At 37.2% G+C, this 24266-nt stretch overlaps 1 protein-coding gene across 1 annotated transcript in view; it reads left to right on the plus strand.

The window, feature by feature from the left end:
• LOC139139394 (PDZ domain-containing protein GIPC1-like) overlaps window positions 1–24266 on the plus strand; it is an 89867-nt gene that overhangs the window by 60505 nt on the left and 5096 nt on the right. The window contains exons 3-4 of the mRNA XM_070708303.1: window positions 5949–6079; window positions 19006–19087. Coding sequence (XP_070564404.1) covers window positions 5949–6079; window positions 19006–19087 — 213 coding nt within the window. The remainder of the gene's footprint in view (window positions 1–5948; window positions 6080–19005; window positions 19088–24266) is intronic.

A 24266-nucleotide genomic window follows, 5' to 3' on the forward strand; every position in this document is an offset into this window, starting at 1 on the left:
AAATCCGGCTGTGTTAGAGGACTTTTTAGTTTACACCTCCATAGACTCCCACCATGTATAAGGCAGTTCTCCAGAGACCTTCCATGTATAAGGCAGTTCTCCATAGACTCCCATGTATAAGGCAGTTCTCCATAGACTCCCATGTATAAGTCAGTTCTCCATAAACTCCCATGTATATAAGGCCAAGAGAAAAAAAAATTTAGTTTCTCATCGTATTCATATTGCAAAAAGGATGCAGTGACACAGTTTTTAGTCCCCATGGATGAAGTCCAGGGGGCTTATGGCCAGCCTCCACCCTAAAAAATCACGATTTTTCTTCACTTGGTCAACTTTGAGATTTTCCTTTTATTTCGTACCTTGTTTAGTGTATTTTCATGTATTAGGTGTTTTATAGCCCCAACTTCCTCCAATATGTATGAAAAATGACATTTTTTGATAATAGGCAGCCTATAAAAAGTTAAAATGCCGACAAATAATTAGCTAATTAATTATTCATGAACTTAAAAATGTCGTAAATTGAGTTAGCATAGTCGTAGAGCTATAATTTTTACACGAAAATGCTTGTCTATTAATGTAGAATCACTTCAGTTTCTAGGCTGTTTTCTTAATAAGGAACTCTCTCATTGGCCACTTGATTTGCTTACTCCTATCATGACCCTGTAAAATCAGCCAATAGGAAAGGACCTCTCATTTTACCGTGCAGTATGCTGCCGCCATGTTTTTTTTCTTTCTGTACCTCACTGTACACTGTCTGCTGCACTCTGCCACTGCAAGCTTTTGATTACAAACTCAATTTGGCGTGCCTGTTTTGCTGTTATTATTCAATTTCCTCACTGGTCAGTATTTTAAAACTGAAGTAATCATTCTGGACATGTAGTGAACACGATAACACGGATGGCTCCAAGAAAACCAGGTAAAAATTCTAATCGACCCAAGAAGAGAATATTTCACGGCAATAGATTTACTGGATCATTGCCAAGAAGAGAACAGCATGCCACCAAATCGGGCAACGTTGAGCCTTCAAGTCGATCATCTGTCTCCTCATCAGAAAGTAAGTTGGGAAAAATCCTTAGTGACTGTCAAGATAATGGTTTAGACCCCGATGATGAACTTTCTGGGTACAGATTTGTGGACATTGAATTGTTCATTAATTTTGTACAACAGTTTTCCTGCCCCAATTGCAGTGCTGTAAACTTTGGTTGCGGCGATGATATAACATACTTGGATGTTAGAGAGACTCGTACTGGCCTCAATTCTAAGTTTGACTTTGTCTGCAGACAGTGTAATGAACACAAATCAATGAACACATCCAGGATGACCAGTCGAGTATATGATGTAAATCGTCGTTTTCCACTTTCCATGTTTGCAATTGGAAGACATTTTTCTCAGGGAAAACGATTTCTCGCCAATATGAACATGCCACAGCCCAAATCCTGGAAAGCTTGGAGTTGCCATCTCAAACAAATAAATCGTCAGACACGTAAAGTTGCTGAGCATAGTATGCAAAGAGCTGCAGTTGAAGCAAGGCAACACTATGACATAAACAATAATATTGATGAAAATGATCCAGTAAATATTACTGTTAGCTGTGATGGGACATGGCAACGTCGTGGATTTAGCAGCAAGAATGGTGTAGCTACTGTTTTGTCTGTTGCTGGTCCATCTAGCAAAGTCATCGATACTGAAGTGCTGAGCAACTACTGTAATAGCTGTGCAAATCAGAAAGCTAAACTAGATGGGCAAACTTTTCATGATTGGTATGATAGACACACTGAGTCTGGAGACTGTTGCCAAAACCATACTGGATCTGCTGGTGCGATGGAGCCTACAGGTGTCAAAGCTATTTTTCACCGCTCAGTCAATAGCAGAAATCTACGCTATACTGGCTATTTGGGAGATGGGGACAGTAAATCATATACCCATGTAGCAAATGCAAACCCACCAATATATCCTGGAATTGGAATTAATAAACTTGAGTGTTGTGGCCATGTACAGAAGCGCATGGGTCGCCAATTGCTTGATATGGTATCCAAGAACAAGGGAAAACGGTTTGTTGAAAATGGAAAGACGTATTCTGGTATCGGAGGAGCACAGAGGTTGACAAGGAAAGCCATTCTACGCATTCAGGGCCATTATGGAGGTGCAGTACGGGATAATGCTGGTAATTTAGAAGCTATGCATAAATCTGTTTGGGCAATGTGGAAACACCGAAACAGAGACCACACTCACTGCGGCGAGTGGTTCCCATCCCAATCTGGACGTGGTGACCCAAATAAAAATGCCCTTCCTAAGTTTGTTTGCAATGCAATTAGGCCAGTTTTTGAGAAACTGTCTGACTATAATTTGCTGAGAAAGTGTGTACATGGAGGAACTCAGAACACAAATGAGTCTTTTCATAATCTCATATGGGATCGGTGCCCGAAAGAGAGATTCGTCGGGCGTTGCAGACTGGAGCTTGCTGTTGCAGATGCAACAATAGTGTACAATGAGGGAGAACTTAGGCGATTGACAATTTTTAAAAAATTGGGACTCAGGCCTGGCTACTACACTGTACAGGGTTTAGAAGCCCTTGATAGAAAGATGGTCAATAGGGGATATATTCCTGGAGCCAGTGACATAATCAATGCATGACGTCTTCGTGCTGCTCATGCAGCAGCTCAGCGCGATGATCCAGACTATGGTGCTGGTGAATTTTAGTTGATTTTAATGATATTTTTCACCCAGAACCTGCAACTGATGATCTTAGATATAAATTGCAGCTCACAAATATGTCAACTATCTACTGTAAGTGTATATTTGACCTCAGTACAATATCTGTGAATTTGAAACTCTGAAAAAAGTATAACAAAACTTTTATTGCAGTTTTCTCAAAATGACATTTTTCAACAACCATTGCACACGATGTGCACAGTATCTTTGGCTATTTTAATGTAATCTTCTTGAAATTTGCAGTGATTATTCATTATGAACCAGTTTATCAAATGAACTAAGTTCGTTGCAAATATTTTCAAAATATGATAGATTGTGCAACATTGTTGCAAATCCCAGATGCAGCATTTTGTGTAAATGGCTCTAATTCTTGAAAAAATTAATGAACATCAGAAATAATAGTTTGATTGATGCACAATAGGCATTTGTACATGTGTGATCAGTTTCAGTACAATCAGTTGAGCCAGTTTGGAGATATTGCGATTTTACTGAAAATCAATTATTGTACGGCAGCCATCTTTGTCACATGACTGATTATGCAAATGAGTTTAGTGAGAACCCGAAAAATGTGTTTATTGTATATTTTGTCGATGTATGTAACGTGAGTTTAAAATTCCAAGTTGTAATGTTTACACATTAAAGGCAAGATTGCAGTGAATTTCAACAAAATTTGATTTTTGCAGGTTATTTATAACCTATGCAGGACAAAGAATTGTCCTGAATATGATGATAAATTTTCATCACTGTGTGTTGAAATTTGCTAGAGTTTGTTGAGTAAACATCAAAATAGTGAATTAAATACCTACAAGTCACAAAACACTTACACTGATCATTTACATCAGAAGTAACACAAGAAAATGGTGTTTGATAGATTGAAGCCATATTATCTCCTAATTTGCATATTTTCAGGGGTCAAATGAGGTCAACAGCCTTGAACTTTCATTATATTTTGGAGAAATTATTTTTACATCATATTGCCAAATTTCATCAATATTTAACAATTTTTAGTAAAATTATGGCAAATTTTCCATTGTCAAAATGTGTTAAAAATAAGGGTGGAGCCTGGCCTTATAGATTGGGTCATGTCCGTTGTTCATCCATTCACGCAGATATCTCAGACATTTTGACAAAATGTAACATGACCTCGGTGACCTTTGACCTCAAATATACATATTTGTCCATAACTCAGTAACCACAAGTGCTACACCCTTCATATACGTTATGATGGGAGACCTTATGACGCCACATATTCTACCGTATTAATTATGTGCATATCTAATTTTGAGCGAGCCAATAGAGCTAGAGGTCTGATTTTTGGTATATAGGGATAACTTAGCGATACAATTTTTTTGACAAAATGTCACGTAACCTCGGTGACCTTTGACCTCAAATATACATATATGTCCATAACTCAGTAACCACAAGTGCTACACCCTTCATATTTGGTATGATGGGAGACCTTATGACGCCACATACTGTACCTCATTAATTATGCACATATCTAATTTTGAATGAGCCAATAGAGCTAGAGGTCTAATTTTTGGTATATAGGGATAACTTAGCAGTACAATTTTTTTGACAAAATGGCACATGACCTCAATGACCTTTGACATCATATATACATATTTGTCCATAACTCAGTAACCACAAGTGCTACACCCTTTATATTTGGTATGATGGGAGATCTTATGACGCCACATACTGTACCTCATTAATTATGCACATATCTAATTCTGAGCAAGCCAATAGAGCTGGATGTCTGATTTTTGGTATATAGGGATAACTATGGGATAGAAATTTTTTGACAAAATGTCATGTGACCTCGATGACCTTTCGCCTAAAATATACATTTATGTCAATAAATAAGTATCCACAAATGCTATGTCCTTTATATTCAGTAGGATGGGAGACCTTATGACAACACACGCTTTACCTCATTAATTATGCACATATATGATTCTGGGCAAGAGAATAGAGCAAGAGGTCTGATTTTTGGCATATAGGGATTAATTAGCAATACAATTTTTTTTCAAAATGTCATTTGACCTCGATGACCTTTGACCTTAGATGTCACATCTTGTACCTCATTTATTATGCGCATATGTATTTCTTGGCTGGCCAATACAGCAAGAGGTCTGATCTTTTTTCCCGATTTAGAACCATAACTTAGACATGCCTCATGTGTTTAAAAATTGGGAACAACGACATAGACCTATGTGCCCATAGATCTCAACATATACACTCCAGTGATACTTCTTAATGACCACATTTCCCTTGTATATGTATTTCTTGGCTGGCCAATACAGCAAGAGGTCTGATCTTTTTTCCCGATTTAGAACCATAACTTAGACATGCCTCATGTGTTTCAAATTGGGAACAACGACATAGACCTATGTGCCCATAGATCTCAACACATACACTCCAGTGATACTTCTTAATGACCACATTTCCCTGCCCCATCAAGACTAATACTCCTATTATAAGTGGGGACTATGTCATTGTCAATGACTTGTTCATTGTAGGAACAGTGCTCAATTATTCCACTTTTAATGACTGCCCCACTGTACCTTTGCATTTTGAGTTTTTGAAAAAGAAGTCAATAGTACTCTGCCAGTGAACTATACAGCAATTGTATGCATACCGCAGACAACTAAGTGTTCAGGATGATTTCAGGCAATAAGCAGATGCATTGCTTTTGAACCTATATAATTTTTTAATTGCTACAGCCAGAGGCTATGAATGTTACTTTTTTTGCTGCCTTGACTCATCTTCCAAAATATGCTTCGCAGTATAATGCAAACTGTTATCAGTGAACAAATCAAGTCTGAACAGTCTCAAAATCATTTGTCCATTCTTATTCTGACAATTTCATTGAATGTACGGTATGTTTATTTTTGTTGTGATAGCTGGAGGATGTGGACCAACAGACACAGGCTTTCAGAAACTAAACAAGATATCAATTTTCTTCCTACCTCATTAGTGTATCACCATACATCATAGTGCATGATAAATTGTTATATACGCATGTTACTTCTCAAATACTTTTCATATACTGTATACACATCTACTCATTTACATACAATCAGAAGAATCTTGGCAGGAAGGTGACTACATGGGTGCACTCTTCTACATTTGTGTGTTTTAGTTTAAAGACTATTTTGTATTTTCATCCAGTTTGCTACAAAAAGAAACAGAAATCTTTGTGACCAATAAACAGATAGTATTTTTTTTTACTTCAGCTGAAATTGGCCCAAGACAAAGTAAATCAGCACCAGCACAAGCAGCATCTACACCATCAGAAAGCCAAGTCAAATCTGGGAAAGAAACACTAAGATTACGATCTAAGGGACCAGCTACTATAGAAGCAATTGTGAGTCCTCATACATTAATTATCTGTTGCAACTAATATTGCTTATAATTATTATAAGACTGGCTCATGGCAAATGCAAAAATTTATAATAGCCTACAGTGTTTCATCTAGGACACTACACCAGGGAGGGATTGGTCCCCCTCTGCTGTAATTTTCTAGGGGAATTTTTGGAGGGGATTTAAGTGAAACATATAATGACATCTTTATATGTAAATTTTAATGTTGCAGTGATGTCACTTGTGATATACCGGTACATACTACAAGCCATAAATCACTTGGTCTCAGTCAGAAAAATGTAACAACTTAGCTAGCTATTGAACCACTCTTTTTTGGGAGTGGAGATTTAGCCGAGCGGTTCTCTCTGTGGCCTCTCCGCTAGGCGACTGATGCCGTATGTTGTGGGTTCGAACCCGATTGAAAACTAGCCGTATTGCTTACACAATCCAAGCTGATGGCTGCAAACACCATCCTCTGTGAGATTTTTTTCAAAAGTCAAGAAAAATTTGGGTATCACTGTTGTGAATGTATAAGGGCTTCCAAGAGTGGCGGACAGCTAATTAATATTCATAAGCACTAATATTCCTAAACAAATTGTAGCATATTCTGTATGCTTAAAGGCATGAGTTGGCACCAGATTGTCTCATCAGAAAATTTACTCACCAGATTACAATTTCAACGGAAAACAAAAAGCTATGACTAGAACAAAGGCAATCCCAGGGATCACGAACAGTGCCTTTAAATATTATGTATGTTTGTTTGTAAATATTCTGTATGTTTGCTTTCTTAGGGCTTAATGTACATTCAAACATAAAAATTAACAACAGCCAGCCATTTCTACTATACGTTCAAGGGATTTTTTCATTTTTCACTGAACTGTCTGCACTAACACAAAGCAAGAATATCTGTTGTAGTTATAAAAGAATGTTTTGTAGCTTCCGAAAAAAATAATTTACTTGTTTGTCACGTTTTTACTGTGCTTATACCATCCGTCACTACTGTAAGTTTGGATCAACATTGCCCTATACAAACCAGTTAGCTGTATTTTTCTAGTGACCTAGCTGGTCTTGTAGTTTGTGCGCACACTCAGCAGAGTTAAAAAGAACAGCTTAGAGGGTCTGACCCTTGTCTACCGTGTTTTGAATGTGGAGTTTCTCGATGTCAGACTTACTCCAGTTGCTTTTTGTCAGTCATTTTAGAATGGGAAAATAACAAACAGAAAGGTTGGTTGTCATCGACAGTTAACTTTAGGGTTTATCTGCCATGAAAAATAAGTCAGTGTCTGTTCACTGAATTCAAAAACCAGCCCATCGACACCACAGCTTGCTCCAATGCTTGTGACTTTCATTGCATGCAGTCTGCGCTGAACACGTTTCTGTGGCAGTAAAGTTCAATTTTTCGTGTCAATTTTGCTATCAGAATCACCATAATCACTCCATCAGTTCGATTAGGAAAAAATAAAAATGATACGAAAAAATGAACTGATAGAATGAAATTAAAATGACGAAAACCCAGCCCGTCAAAGTGCTAGAATATTTTTTTGACGTTCATAAATTTGCATGGCCAGAACTGTATGTACATTCAGCATGTACTTTAGGTGACATTTATGATAAAATTGTCTGTGTAAGGTAACACAGAATAAAATCAGTGCATTCTTAATACCTTAGACGGTCCAGGTTGCAGATTTGCTCTTGAGAAATACACGATGGTGACAGAAAAACCCACGTACACGAAAGACATGGCAACATCGTTTATGCAGGCTGCCTTGTTTACTAGAACATTCATACCATAGAGGGCGCTACATATAAGGATATCGAAACTCCCTAGTTTGGAACTCTGAGCTTGAACTCGGAGCAAATGGATACCTTTTTAATTTCAGGAGAAGATGCCGATGGAGGAAGATGGTAACAGAAAAATAAAACAAATTAATAAAAAATGTAATTGCCTTTCCTGTTTCTTTACTTTTACATTTGTTGGAAGAATGTTATGGATAGTTAATTTACTAGGGGGTCTCCCATGGTAGAATTTGCATTGATCCACAAACTTTATTGCATTGAAATTTTTCTGGTTTATGGACAAAGTTATTGCTTTTTGTCTTCTTCCAAATTGAATTTAGCATGATGATATTTTAAATGCTAAAAAATTTATCAAAACTTTAATTATTTTAGAATTTCGTTTCCTTCATCTTGTGGAATGTCTATGACTAGGGGTCTCCCCTGGCAGAATTTATTTAGCATGGATCACCAAACTTTATCGGAATGATTTTTCAGCTCCCCTGTCAACGACGCGGAGCTTATCAAATAGGTTGATTTTCCATCGTTGTCTGTCGCCTGTCGTCCGTCGACGTCCGTCAACAGTTGCCTTCTCCTCTGAAACTGCAAGTCCAATTGCTTTGAAATTTTATATGCAGTTCACTTGGGGTGACCTCACTTAAGTTTGTTCAAAGCGTGGTGAAATTTGCATATTTGTATTTTTGGGGCATTTTTTGGTGTTTTTGGTAAAAAAATCTTCTTCTCTGAAATTTGATATGCAGTTTACTTAGGGTTACTTCAGTCAGATTTATTCAAATCGTGGTGAAATTTGCATATTTGTATTTTTAAGGCAATTTTTGTCATTTTTGGTAAAAAAATCTTTAAAAATCTTCTTCTCAAAACTACCAGTCAGATAGCTTTGATATTTAGTACATATGTCCCTAGCGATGATCTATTTGAGATTTGCTCAAATTGTGCAGAAATATGCAAATTTGCATTTTTAAGGCAATTTTTGCCATTTTTGGTCAAAAAATGTATTTCTCAAAAAGTACTGGTCTGATAGTTTTGAAATTTGGTATACAGGTTTCTATAGATGAACTAAATTTGATCTTTTGAAATTACGATGAAATCTGCAATTTTTAGCTCACATTTGGTTTTACCAATGTGAGTTTATCGTATAGGCTGAAGTCGATGGCGTCTGTATGTATGTGTGTATGTATGTATGTATGTATGTACGTACAGTATGTCCGTCAACATCAAAAACAGGCAAACCGCTGCACGTTTCAGCTTGGTATTTGGTGTGTGGATGCATCCTGGGCTATAGATGGGATTTTGTTCAAATGAAGTCTGCATTGCCAAAATTATGCAAATGAGCTTACAAAATGTGAAAATGGTTAAGAATTAATAACTCAAGAACCGCTTTTTTGATTGCTTTGAAAATTTGTGTGCAAGTACCTTAGCTTAACCTTATACAGTTTTATGAATATTGTGAAGATATTTTTAATTTTGTATTTTTGCTGAATTTTTTTGTGATTTTTCTCATTTTCAGTATAAATTCTTCTTCTCTGAAACCGCTGGCCCAATCGCTCTCAAATTTGGGTTGTCTCTTTGCAAGGGTGTTACTCTTCTAATTTGTTGAAATTATGACAAAATTGGGAAAATTACTATTTTTGTGCAATTTTGTCATTTTTGGTCAAAAAATCTTAGACAGTGTTTCCTTTTTAAAACCCCTGGACAGACAGCTTTCATATTTCGTACACAGACGTACAGAGATGACAATAGTTAGATATGTGGAAATTGCCCTGAAATATAAAAAATTGTATTTTTAAGACAATATTGTCATTTTTGGTCAAGAAAACTTTATCTCAATATTACTTGTTTGATAGCTTTGTAATTTGGTATAAAGTCCCTTGTTTGATAGCTTTGTAATTTGGTATAAAGTCCCGAAAGATGTTATTAGATAAATTTTCTGCTCAAAGTGTTGGGAAACCCCAAAATTTGTATATGTTAGGTACTTTTCTCAGTTTGTGACCTTAAATGACCTATTCTAACCCAGGATATGTTGTGAGACAATTTTGAAGGCTGTGAACATAATTTTGTCATATTTGATACCAATTTGTAAGAAAATTTGATCCAGAAAACAAAGCTGAGGTGATTTTTTTCATTTTGGACCAATTTTTGCAACTTTTCTATGTAAGACATACAAAAACTGATGAGAAATTTGGATCCAGGATAATTCCAGATGTTGTAATCACCACCCACAGTGGAAGGCATTTCACTATCTGTAACTAACTTAAGTGCTGTTTACATTAGAATGATAACACTCATGGCATTACATTAGAATGATAACATCATGCATAATTAAAATCTCCAAGGTTGTAAACGTACTTCCTGTCATTTGGTCTTATGTAATACCAAGGGGTGGAACATTTGATATGCAGGAGGGGGTAGGGTTTAGAAGATCAATGATGTAGCATTACTTTTTTACCAGATCCCTTGTGCATTTTTTGCCCACTCCCACCTTTTCTTTTTATCAAGCCTTCTCTGCTTTTTGTTGTTGACATTTGCTTATGTATTTAGGATCTGCTTCTCCCATTGCTATAGAAGTTGATATGCATGTTCCTAAAGATGACCTCCAGTACCTAAGTTGGAGACCTCATTTGCTTTTGTCATTCTTGTTTTTCCTGGTTTAAATATTTCTCGAATGGACCAATTCAAACCAAATGTGAGCACATAGTGTCCTTGACGGTATTTTTATTTTTGGGGGCAATTGTTGCCATTTTTGGTCAGAAAATTTTATTCTAAAAAAACTACTCATCAGATAGCTTTGGTTGACATGTTCGTAGGGATGATCCGATGTGATATATTCAAAGTATGATGAAATCTTCAATTGTGTATTTTTTCAGCTATTTTAGCCACTTTAAAAAATATTTTCGTGTCAATCATGTTTATTCAGCCAAATTTACTTTACATTGTTTAACACGCGTAAAGAGTCATGACACCCTTAAGAAAAAAAAGAAAAATGAAAAAGAGAAAAATGAAGGAGGAAAAAATTCTTTTTTGTTTTATTTAGGTATACTCTTTCTTGGGGATGTGGTGGCCCTGAAAAGGGCCGTTTATGGTTTGCATTGTTTTCAGACAGAATCTGGTCTGAAGTTTGAGCTGCTGCTCTACACAGTCAACTCATCTGAGGTGAAGCCTTCAAACAACAGTTCCTCATCATCATCTTCATCGTTGAACATGTCGACTAAAATGTCCGCCAAGACTTGATCGATGTGGGTCAGCCCTGCTTTGCTGCCATCTGAAGCTAGCTGATGCTGCACACCTTGAAAGATTTTGCCACATAACTTGCTTCGTCTTCATTTCTTTCCATGTGTTGGCCACCCAGTCAACAATGGTCTGACGATCAGCGGTGGTGAGGCGGCTTTCGTGGTCTTCACTTTCGAGGGCTTTCTTTGCTGCTTCCTGGATATAAGATGTCCAGGAGCGATGGAGGTCCGCCTTGAACAGCTTGTTCAGGACAACATCAAGGGGCTGAAGTTTGGAGGTACACCCACCAGGAATCTTCGCCATCACAGAGTTTGCTTGACGGATTTTGGACTTGATGGCATGAGTTTTATGGGCTCGGAAGGAATTGAGCACCAACATCGAGTAGCCACGCTCAGTGTATGGTACCCAAATTTCTTCCACCCACCTCGCCATCAAGTCCTCATCCATCCAGCCCTTCGGTTGAACAGCGATGATAAAACCTGGTGGATGTTGAAGCTTCAGCTCTCACTTCCCCTTGAAGATTATCATTAGTGGTAGAACATCGCCGTTCGCTGCTACTGCCATTACCAAAGTGAGGTGTCGTTTCGTTGGCACTTTTACTGTCTTCATACCATGCTTCTCTACCGTCTTACCGGGGACCAAATCGAAGTAGACTGGTGTCTCGTCCATGTTCCCAATGACATCGAAGTCGTCTTCTAGGCGTAAGGACATAGTCGTGGAAGTTGGTGATGAGCTGCTGAAGGTTGGCCGGAAGCTTTAGTGAAACCAAGGTCTTGCTGCAGAGGACAAGTTCATGCCGTTCCATGAACTTCTGACACCACTCTCTAGATGCTTTGAAGTTGTGGTTCTCAGGTTTTACAATCTGTACTTTGTGGTTACAGATTGCGTCGATTGTGACGGGAATCTGAAGGTCATGTGCAGTAGAATCCACTGCAAAATGGATTCATCGGTTTCAACAGCATAGGACACCTGACATCCACCACCAACCAGGCGCCCAAACCCTGGTGAACTGATTGTTGTTGAAGTCGTACTTCTTCCAGGATTTCAACATTTATAGAGGAATGTTGAATAACCTGGCAGTGGCATTCAAATTGTTGACTTTTGCGACGTCAAGAATTTCTCTGTGCTGTTTTAGGGTGTACGTCTTGTACAGACCCCGTTTCTTGACTGGTGAAGGTGTCGGAGCGATGAGTTCGGTAGGAGGTGGTAGTTCAACGCTGACGGGTTTGGTAGGTGTTGGTTGGACGGAGTTGACGGATGTAGATGGTATGGTGACGACAGGTGTTGACGGTGCGGTGGCGACAGGTGGTGGTGGAACAGTATCTGCATGAGTTGGGAAACTAGAATCGATACGTGGTATCTTTCTGGGTTGCCCGACTGGTTGTTTCTCTTTTTCTCTTCATAGGTGAAGGGGTGCGAAACATTGATGGCGGTAATGCAGAAGTTTGGGTTGTAAGCCTTAGCGAAGTACGAGTCAATGCATTTCATGGTGCTTTTTGTTAGGATAGCAAATCACAAGTGAAGTCACATTCAATTTTGGATGGGTTTTTTATACACAATTTCTTCTTGATGTACCGATGTTACACTTCGTACCTATTGGTAATTCACCGCCCCTTGATTGTAAAATTACCGAAATCGCACATCAGCCATTCATTTCTGTTGCTTCATTCTCATCATTGTAAAACAATAGAGGTTAACATTAAAGTATACCGGGTTGATAGGAATAAGATCTTTTATTTGATTCGTAGGTGTCAAAACAGAATAATAAAAGTGATAACATGATCTGCCAAGGCTTAGTCGCCATGTCATTTGTATCACACAGCAAATTACCTTTTGTTTGTTTGGTTGATAAACCCTACCGCCCGGAGATCACAGATGAATACATGCTAAACAATTTGTAAATTTGTAAATGTGTTGTGCAATTAAGTTGGACCACATTCACTTTGAAATCAATGTTGCAGATCGACTGACTCCACTGATAAATAATACTAAGTCGAAAAGACTCACCACTAATAATCATGTAAAATGGGAAATCCTAAGCATGATGCAACAGCATTCATTTCGCTTTGACCATGGGTGTACAAACTTTCTATTCTTGTACATCCATGCTTTGACAATAACGGAAAGTACGTCAGAATCAAGCGTCATTTTACTGTTTTCGGCTGTACTAAAGTCGGAAAAGAAACTGTTTCAATTTTCGGGTTCCTTTTGGCTTTGACATTGATTGATTTTGCGTCTAATTTGTATGGTTTATGTCAGTCCTTTCCGCATTATATTCGCAAAGCCAAATCACATTCAGTCCGCTCACGTGTGTGGAGTGACTTTTATCCGCAGATAGCATAGACTGAACAAGGACATTTTTACACACATTTAAACATGTTTACCGTTTATGAACATGTTTACCGTTTATGAACATCCAAATGTATTGTATTACATAAACAGTCCGGGTTATGTCCATATAGAGGATAGTTGGGAAAAGCCAATGGCGTACCGTATATGTAATGAGGTTAAGGCAAGAACCAATCACATACTGTATATGTAATGAGGTTAAAGGTTAAGTGGGTTCACTTTGAAATGTTATGCTGAGATCGCGATCTGACCTGACAGATCCACCGTGACCAATCGAGTGAGAATGTTGGCTACCCGGAGGTGTCGAGTCAATTTGCGACGTTCTACCGTGTTAAAAATTGTAAGGATTTCTTCAGGAATAGTTTTCTGAGTTTCTTTACCCTAGACCATATTCGACAAAGAGTTATTGGCCGTTTTTTGCTCACGTGTTTACACACGTGGGCATATGTCGCAGCGATGTCTGTCTGTCTGTCTGTCTGTCTGTCTGTCCGTCTGTGTGTCTGTCTGTCTGTCTGTCTGTCTGTTGGTCCATTATCTCAAAAACGGCTTATTAGATCAGAATCAAATCTGGTACATATATTCAGTTAGCAAATGGCAAGAACTGATTAGTTTTTGGTGGGTCTGGCTTGCATACTTTTTGCTCATTTGCATAATTAATGATTTTAGAAAAAATGGATATATATTAAAAACGACTGCACAAAATTTGATGAGATTTGCTACATATGTTGATCACACCAAGATATATCAGCAGTGGGAACCATTAAGGGTGACATGAAAGATAAATGCTAATTTGCATATTTAATGAACTTTCCTAACTAGGGATATATGTCTGATTTGACTTGATCAAAATTAACCAAACTTGGCATGTATATTAAAGATACTATGATTTAACATTATTGAAAGTCATTAAGCGTTTAATTTCAGCCAATTCCTAATTTGCATATTTCATGAACTTTGTTAATTAGGAATATATATTTGAAATGACTGGACCAAGTTGATGAAACTTACTACATGTATTGAAGCCACTATGATACAACATTTTTGAAAGTCATTAAACATTTTTACTTCAGCCAATTCCGAATTTGCATATTTAATGAACTTTCCCAATTAGGGATATATATCTGAATTAACTTGATTGTAGTTGTTGAAACTTACTATATACATCAAAGATACTGTGATATAACATTATTGAAAGTCAAAAGACATTTTTACTTCAGCCAAAACCTAATTTTAATATTAAATGAATTTTCATAATTAGGTATATTTATCTGAATGGACTTGATCAAAATTGATGAAACTTACTATGTATATTAAAGACTCTATAATTCAATATTATTGAAAGTCATCAAGCACTTTCTCTTCAGCAAATTCCTAATTTGCATATTTAATGAACTTTCCTAATTAGAGATATATGTCTGAATTGACTTGACCAAAGTTGACAAAAGTTGCTACATATATTGCAGATTCCATGATACAACATTACTGACAATCACTAAGCATTTTTACTAAAGCCACTTCCTAATTTACATATTTAATTAACTTTGCTTATTAGGGATATATACCGGGATTTACTTGATCAAAGTTGGCAAAACATGCTGATTATACCAGGTACTAGATCAAAACAATATCGAAAGTCATTCACATTTTCATGTCAGCTTATTTATTTGCATATCTAATGAGCTTTCACAGCTCGGCATATATGGCTTGAAGGACTTGGCCAACGGTAATTACACTTGCTAGATAAAGTGGTGATACAATAAGAGCAGTAAAATTACTTTAATATTTTTATTTCAGCTAATTACATATTTGTATACTTCATGGCCTTTTAGAATTAATCAGCGGTGATTATTGTTCATTATGTTGATCATAATAATTTCAATGAAGTTGCAAACATGTGGCAAAGGTTCAAATTTACACATAACTTCAATATATAATGAAACACATGAGCATTTACAGTTCATATCTGGTTTGTACTCTTTACCAGCTTCTTGTTAACTTCTCGGCGATTGATTCTGCGCGCGTTTTTCTGAGCGAAGGCTAAGTCGTACCGGGAAATGCATGGTGATCGAAAAAATCGTGCTCCATCGTGCTCCGATCATTGACAAGAACAGTTGACCCATCATTGCAAAGCTTGAAACATTCTCCATGCTACAGATGGAAAGGTTAAATTACATTTGACCAAAAATAGGCGATATTTGGCGACAAATAACTTGCTGTAAATTTACAAGGGTCAAATCCTGATTTCTAGGAGCGATACCTGGCCAGTAAAATCATCCAAAGAAGTAATATTCGATGTAATAACCACCAGTGTCAGTCGCCATCTCGACCGTACTGAACATTGTGCATAACGTCTACATCTAAAAACTACCTTGTGCTAAAAATAAAGGGTGAAATCTGGCCGAAAGTTCCGAACTCATTACAATCTGCGAGCCAAGGATTGCATGGTTAATTATTCATGACGTTGGCGGCGGCAGGTTCACTGATTGGTCAATCGTAATATCCTCTCTATGGACATAACCCGGACTGATAAAAAACACCCTGGTTTGACCATAGGTTTGATAAAAAAAAATTGAGATCACTGCCTTACACGTTGCAAACACGTCTGTGTTCTGGGCAAAAAGTGTCAACAGAACCATTCGCTGAAGTGGGAACAGAGCAGTAAAAGCTTCACAACGTCTCATGTAAGCGCAATTTCTTGCAGACGCAAACACAGATCATACATGTCACAGTCCCTCTATAGAGGGACTGAGTACATGTCTAGTTTGAGTGGTCTTAGCTCTTGACACCATTCCCAGTCATCTTTACACATGACCCCATTCACAAATGCTTATGTCAGGGAAAACGGCTTGAAGCAATGTAGCTGAGCCCAATACTCTGATACTTTCTCTCCTATAATAATTAGATCTTGCATCACCTTTAACTTGGCATGGGTACTCTACCCATAGAGTAACCGGGTCAGTAATTAAACAATGCAGCAGACCAGAGGAAATGAGAATGCAACTGTATTCTACTTTGTTTCTACGCTCGTTGTTGGCCAGTGCAGTGTAATAAGGATCGATCAGAGTTTTTTTTTTTTATTTAACTCTGCGTGAGGGCAGAAATGAGTTTGTTTCGGCTAGACTAGGCTAGGCTCGACTAGGTCTGGGTTTTGGAGTTTGCAAAATTTATAGTTCTAACTATTGTACGTTTTGCTGCACGTTGATATTTAAAGACCGCCCTTTCGCCATATTTTATCCTGCACTGTAGTGGCAGTCAGGATAATGAGAACGAGGCTCTACAACACCGACTTTTATGCAAATTTCATAGGCTCCTTTCAGACTGCAGTGGTAAATATGTAATCAAACCAAAGCGCCGCCCATATTTCCATTCATGTAGAATTGGTATGGTTCAAGTCTGTAACATTGGTTTCAACGTCAATGACAGCACTGAAGACCTCGCCCAAAGCATATTGAAGAAATCGTCGTTTGATTTCTACATAGCACCGGTGTAGATGCTCACAGCTAGTTCACTAGCACAGACCAAACGGCTCTTTTAAGGGCCAACACAGTTTCCAAAAAGAAAACTACCAAAACAAGACAACACTATAAACATGATAAAACTTTAAACCTTTTTTAACATTTACGTCTCCATCTGGCTGTACATGCCATTACACAACACCTGATCAATGCATGGAGCTAGTTCCATGTTCAACATTAGCCTACAGTGTAACAATATTTTACTCTTTCAGTCCTAGTCCCTTGTGAGTTGCGTCCTGGCCTGGCAATTCATTCTCCACAGTACCAATATGCATCGGCTTTGACCATGCAAGCAGAAAATGTAAATTTAAGCGCAACGTAGTCACTTTATGTAGACAACAAACTTTAACTGGGAGTATTTGCCATGTGACTGGGAGCGTGGAAATCCACTATACCACTGTCCAGAGATTTTTGGAGTATGTTTACATGACGTTCGATTTACGTAGTTAGACCTATTCACCAGACAATTATACGCTCAAACTGTCACCATACGCACGGTTACGACACTTCTGTTTATTTCTAAATTCAGCGCCGGTAAGCTCCCCTCTCTCTTACATTTTTACAATACTATAGGGAAGTATTTGCCAAAAAAATAGTAAAGATGGATTTCCCCACAGCTACAAAATGCATTTCCAAAGTAACGAATATGTCTGATGGATGTAATAAAATGACTGAAGGCTTGGGCGACGGCCGCTTGCTCGCTCGCTAACTCACTGAACTAACATTTCCCACAAACAAAGTTTCATAGATCTTTTTAACTTGTTAAATTAATATATACATACCTCTCAAGTTTACCATATGAAGGTAACACTCATCGGTTACTATGGTTACTGCCATTACTGCAGTCTTCTACACATACTTTGATCAGCCCTAGAGGGTGACAATATATATTTTAATTCTTTCTTTCCGTAAAAATTCAACAAGTAACTTTCAACAAAAACAATAAAATGAGAGACAGTGAAGTAAAGGCGTGGAACACAGTCCTTCCACCCAGGAACACAGTCCTTCCACCCAGGACTCTGCATGGAAACAGCATGTCTGACATTGGATCTATTTTTTCAATGAAAGTTGCAATTGGCAACAATCTTGTGTTGTACCCAATAAACCTTATTTGTAATGATCATATCTTCTGTTGTAACAATGTTACTGCAAATTTGATACAATTTATCCGCAGGCGCACTAGCGGTTGAATTATAAGAAGAAAAAAAAATTATGCGGTTACACATCGGTCGAACAATTGGAGATAGTAAAATAACTAATTTTCAAAAGAATATAGGGTGGTCGAACTAATGGAGCAGTCGAACTAATAGAGTGATTACGGTATTTTCAGAGTGTTATAGACATTCATACGATGCACAAAAACTTCAGTTTGTCTCCTTTTCTCAATTGAACAGAGATTATGTGACACAGACACCTTATCGGGCTAGGGCAATGAACTTTTGTGAACATAACTCAACTGGCTGACAGGGTTTCATATGGCAAAATCAGCGTATGGAAATTTACGCATGGTATTGCTTCAACAGCATTTACTGAAGCAGTTCAAAAAGTATCAAAATCGAACTAAAATTAGTCCCTTCCATGTAAATGCCCTTGCTACATTATACAATGCCCTTTGCCACATTATTAACTGGAGCCGATTACGGGTCAAATGCATCGAAGTGTAACACCCATGATAGCAGCTATTCCAACAAGCTCAGTGCGGTGCTCGATGGGTTGCCCCTTCTACGTGCAATTGGCGGCACGCAGCACACCAAAGAGGGGGAATCGCGCAGCCTAGATGAAACACTGTGCCTTTTGACAAGGATGCATAGGACACTGATATGATATTCAACATGAGAACATTACAATTACTTGCCTTGGACTGTGCTTGAAGCCTTTTGATAAGTAACTTATGCCAACTTCAAATATGGTGTGAGAATTATGCATCTTCAATTATGGTGTGAGAATTATGAGATACATGCTTTCTAGACATGTACTCACATCTTTCAATGGCAATTGCTGATAATATTTACCGTTCATGTACTTCATCCTTTTGTGTATGTAGCCATCAGCGTTTGAAGAAAGAGCAATCAAGAAAGTTGATGATTTACTGGAAAGTTACATGGGTATAAGAGATGAGGAACTTGGTAAGTTTATGTTTATTAAAAATGTTACACAACACACATCAAACTTTTAAGCTTTGCTCTCTGCGATGTGGAACTTATCAGAAAGTTAGTTGGTTGTCCACTGTCTTCTGCTGTCTGTTATCAGTCGTTTGTCAGTGGTGGTGTCCATCAACTTTTCACATTCCAAGCTTCTCCAAACATATGGTGTGATTGCTTTGAAATTTGGCATGACAGTTCTAAAGGATAATGTTCCTTCTCTGAAACTTTTAGTCTCTCTGCTTTGAAATTTGGTATGCAGGTTGCTTGGCTCAAAAAATTTTGTTCAGGGAAACTGTCTGTCTGTTTTGAAATTTGGTATGCATGTTCCCGGGGTGATCTGACGGAGGTATGTTAGCTCCATTTCAAATGTATAATATGAAAACGGGAGGTGATCTAATGGGTAGGACAAGCTCTATCTATAGAGATTAAGTATCCAGGACATCACATGTCATCTTTACTCCTAGACAATGAAGTTACAAGTTTTAGATTAGTTATCAAGCTAGCACCAGCATCTGTCCTGAGCATCTTTCTGTGTGTTCTCACAGGAAATTACTGAGAAAAAAAAATTATTTGAGAAGTTTCTCTCCTCTAAATAGAAGCTATATTACAATTAAAACCTGTCATGGATGGATTGCTCTTAAATGATCTGAAACAGGTATTGCCCATAGCATCAAATCTATTGCAAGATTTATGTGAAGTTCATGAACTTACACAAGGTATTAGACAAAAAGATGACCATGACTTTGCTGCCCTACTTAACCCTTTGAATAGAGTACCAGGGGGTCAGGGTGCAAAGGGTTAATCATCTTGCCCCCTTAAAATTGACTAATATATATAGACCTTTTTGTAATAAGGGTGGCAGGTAAGATTGACTTTAGGTTTCCAACACCATGGTATGCACAGTACTGTAGATTTCCCATAATTCATTGCGATTTGTATCCTCAGAGATTCCCCAGAGAAGTCTACCAGGTCTCCCATGTGTAGACAAATTCATAGACTAGTTGTAAAAATTCTGAAACCGTACTTTTAAGGACACCATTCTTCTCAATTCTCATTTTAAATGGTTTGGAAAATAATGCAAGATCGAGAGAGGAGATAGCATTTTCGTAAAATTTTCCACCGATTGTGTCTTCAGCCATACAGAATAATGTAATGGAAATTAGGGAGACTAGTCGCACCTGCTTTTTGAAACAAAAAGATATTGATTATTTCCAATGGAAATGACAAAAGAAATTTGCATTCAAAGTTTTCTCAGACAATGACCCTTCAGTTCGTCGTAACTTGCTACCTAAAAAGTATGGCATTTGTAGTACCTACAGAACGTGATTTCCATGGTTGTTTAATGGTTATTTGGAAACTTTCACTGAAATTTCTAACCGTACTTTTACTTGATATTATTTATGAATTATTCTGATGCTGCACATTATTGCTTGCATACAGAACTGAAAAAGTTATAAGAAAAGAAACCTTCAAGGATACAAATCGAAGAGAATTGTGGGTAATTTATTGTACTGTGGTATGGACCGATTCCTGTGATGGCCTTTTACCAGCCTTTTAGCAGTAATTCAATTTATTCCTATCTTAGCTTCAATTACTTCTTTCAACATTTATTTCATTCAGATTTCCTTAGCGTAGTGTATAATTTTGTAATCTTAATTATTGTCAACTTAGCGTTACTAACTTATTCTAACCTCATAATTCTTACACTACTGTTATACCTTATATTCCCAAAATTTTTCAAGAGATGCGTACATGATTGTCACTCAACAAACCATTTACAAATATGTCTTCTGCTTTTTTCTCCATATACATATACATGTCCTTTTCTCACAAAAATGGGCTTAAAATTGCAATGTGAAAAATAGTCTTTCAGCTATATGTTGCACATTGACTTCATGGTCTGTCTAATTCACAGTGAGTGGGGTTGTTGATAAATGCCGATAATACTAGGTGGTCATTATGTGCAAGCGCCATTGGCGGTATTTTTTACATGATGTTATTTTGAAGATCGATGTTTTTCTAATTTTGCAATTTTTGTAGCATCATAGAGCCGAGAATTTGCGGTACATATTTGCGGTACAAACCTGTGCAAAATTTCATAGCACATTGAGGAAAATATTTGCATCAACATTTTTAGTCCCCACGGACACCGTCCCGGGGGACTTATAGGTTTGGTCATGTCCGTGCGTGTGTGCATCCGTGTGTTCGTGCGTCCGTCCGTTCACGCAGATATCTCAGAGATGCCTGAAGCGATTTCATTCAAAGTTGGTACAAGGATTACTTCATATGTCATACAGATGCACGTCGATTTGTTTTGTGATACGATCCAATATGGCTGCCAGGCGGCCATTTTATTACGATTTTTTCATGTACAGAGCCATAATTCAGGCATGTTTCAACTGATTTTATTCAAAGTTGGTACATGGACATTGACCAATGTCATAGATATACACGTCAATTCTTTTTGTGATACGATCCAATATGGCCGCCGTGCGGCCATTTTGTTACGATTTTTTCATGTACAGAGCCATAACTCAGACATATCTCAACCGATTTTATTCAAACTTGGTACAAGGACATTGACCTATATCAGACATATGCACATCAATTTGTTTTGTGTGATACGATCCAATATGGCCTCCAGGCAGCCATTTTATTACGATTTTTTTCATGTACAGAGCCATTACTCAGGCATGTTTCAACCAATTTTATTCAAAGTTGGTACAAGGACATATACCGATGACATAGATATGCACACCAATTTGTTTTGTGATGCAATCCAATATGGCTGCCTTACGGCCATTTTTTTCCAATTTTTTTCATGTACAGAGCCATAACTCGGGCATATCTCAACCGATTTTATTCAAAGTTGGTACAAGGACATTGACCTATGTCATACATATGCACGTCAATTTGTTTTGTGATACAATCCAATATGGCTTCTAGGTGGCCATTTTATTACAATTTTTTCATGTACGGAGCCATTACTCAGGCATGTTTCAACAGATTTTATTCAAAGTTGGTACAAGGACATTGACCTATGTCATACATATGCACATTGATTTGTTTTGTGATACGATCCAATAAGGCCGCCATGTGGCCATTTTATTACGATTTTTTCATGTCCTTAACTACAGCTCAGACATGTATCAAGCGAATTTATTCAAAAGTATTTTTATCACAGACCTAATGAAGAGGACTCTATCCTCTCTGAGGACCTGTAATCAAAGTACCCATTAACAAGTGGGGACTGTGTCATCAACGATGACTTGTTTACTTGATGATCGGGATTTGACAGAGGGCCAATCAGACATCATCGGGTATTAGGGCCGGCCATACAACATGCATTCTTTACATTTGATCGGTTTTTTCAATAAATGTCGACACAAAATACACCTTACTATCGGGATTTCATTCGGAGGGCTGATCGAACATCCTCGGGAGTTTTGGCGGGTCTCGCATGAAATGTATTCTTTACATTTTATAGATTTTTTGCTCACGTGTTCACACACGTGAGCGTCTGTCGCAGTGACATATGTCTGTCTGTGTGTCTGTCTGTCTGTCTGTCTGTCTGTCCGTCTGTCTGTCTGTCTGTCTGTCTGTACGCTCGATATCTCAAAAACGGCTTATCAGATCAGAATCAAATTTGGTATATAGATTCAGTTTGCAAATTGCAAGAACTGATTAGTTTTTGGTGGGTGTGGCTTGCTTACTTTATGCTCATTTGCATAATTAATGATTTTAGAAAAAACTGCTATACATTGAGAACGACTGCACACAATTTGATGAGACTTGCTACAAATGTTGATCACACCAAGATATATTTTAGCAGTTGGAACCATTAAGGGATGACATGAAAGATAGTTGTTAATGTGCATATTGAATGAACTTTCCTAATTAGGGATATATATCTGAGTTGACTTGATCAAAATTGACAAAACTTGGTATGTACATTAAAGATACTATGATACACCATTATTAAAAGTCATGAAGCATTTTAACTTCAGCCAATTCCTAATTTGCATATTTAATAAACTTTGCTAATTAGGGATATATATCTGAATTGACTTGACCAAAGTTGACAAAACTTGCTGCATATATTGAAGATACTATGATACAACATTATTGAAAATCATTAAGCATTTTTATTTCAGCCGATTCCTAATTTGCATATTTAATAAACTTTGCTAATTAGGGATATATATCTGAATTGACTGGACCAAAGTTCATGAAACTTGATACATATATTGAAGATTCTATGATGCAACATTATTGAAAATCATTAAGCATTTTACTTCAGCCAATTCCTTATTTGCATATTTAATGAACTTTCTTAATTAGGGATATTTATCTGAATTGAGTCGACCAAAGTTGACGTAACTTGTTATATATATTAATGATACTATGATATAACATTATTGAAAGTCATTAAAGCCCCTGTAGCTGTAACTCTGGAAATTTGTCGACCTGAAAAAGGCTTTCTTTTTTCTCGGATTTTTTTTTAAATTCTGAAGATTTACAGGATATAGTCTTTTACCACTGACAAAATTGGACAAGTAAATTTAAATTTTAACCATTATTTTGATTTCCCGCCATTTTTAAAAATTGGTAATATTACAAAGAAAATGTAGCACATTGTGTCCCAGTAGAAAACATTCAGCAGTATGCATTATATTGGACTACTCTGTTGTTTCTGTGAAGATTTAAAGGCATATATGCACTGCGTACTGTGTTTTTGCTTTATTTGCATGAGGGCGCCATTTTATGTTTGGGCAAACATTTATTATTTATCTTGGTTAAAATTGCTCATGTAGTCCCAGTGGACAGTTTATTCAACCTGTATAAACACCCCTCAATGAGTACATTCCAATGAACTTGTTTTAGTTGGGAAGTAAAATCACAAAAATAATGCGAAAAAGATACAGCTATTGGGCCTTTAAGTGTTTTTTCTTCAGGCAATTCCTAATTTGCATTTCCAATGATCTTTTCTAATTACGGATATATACTGGGATTACTTAATGATCAAAGTTGGCAAAACATGCTATGTACATTGATGATTATACCAGGTTAAAACAATATTGAAAGTCATTTCACATTTTCATGTCAGCTAATTTATAATTTGCATATCTAATGAGCTTTTACAGTATGTTTGGTATATAGC

The sequence above is a fragment of the Ptychodera flava genome, chromosome 8, assembly GCF_041260155.1.
Source record: "Ptychodera flava strain L36383 chromosome 8, AS_Pfla_20210202, whole genome shotgun sequence".
Lineage (NCBI taxonomy): Eukaryota > Metazoa > Hemichordata > Enteropneusta > Ptychoderidae > Ptychodera > Ptychodera flava.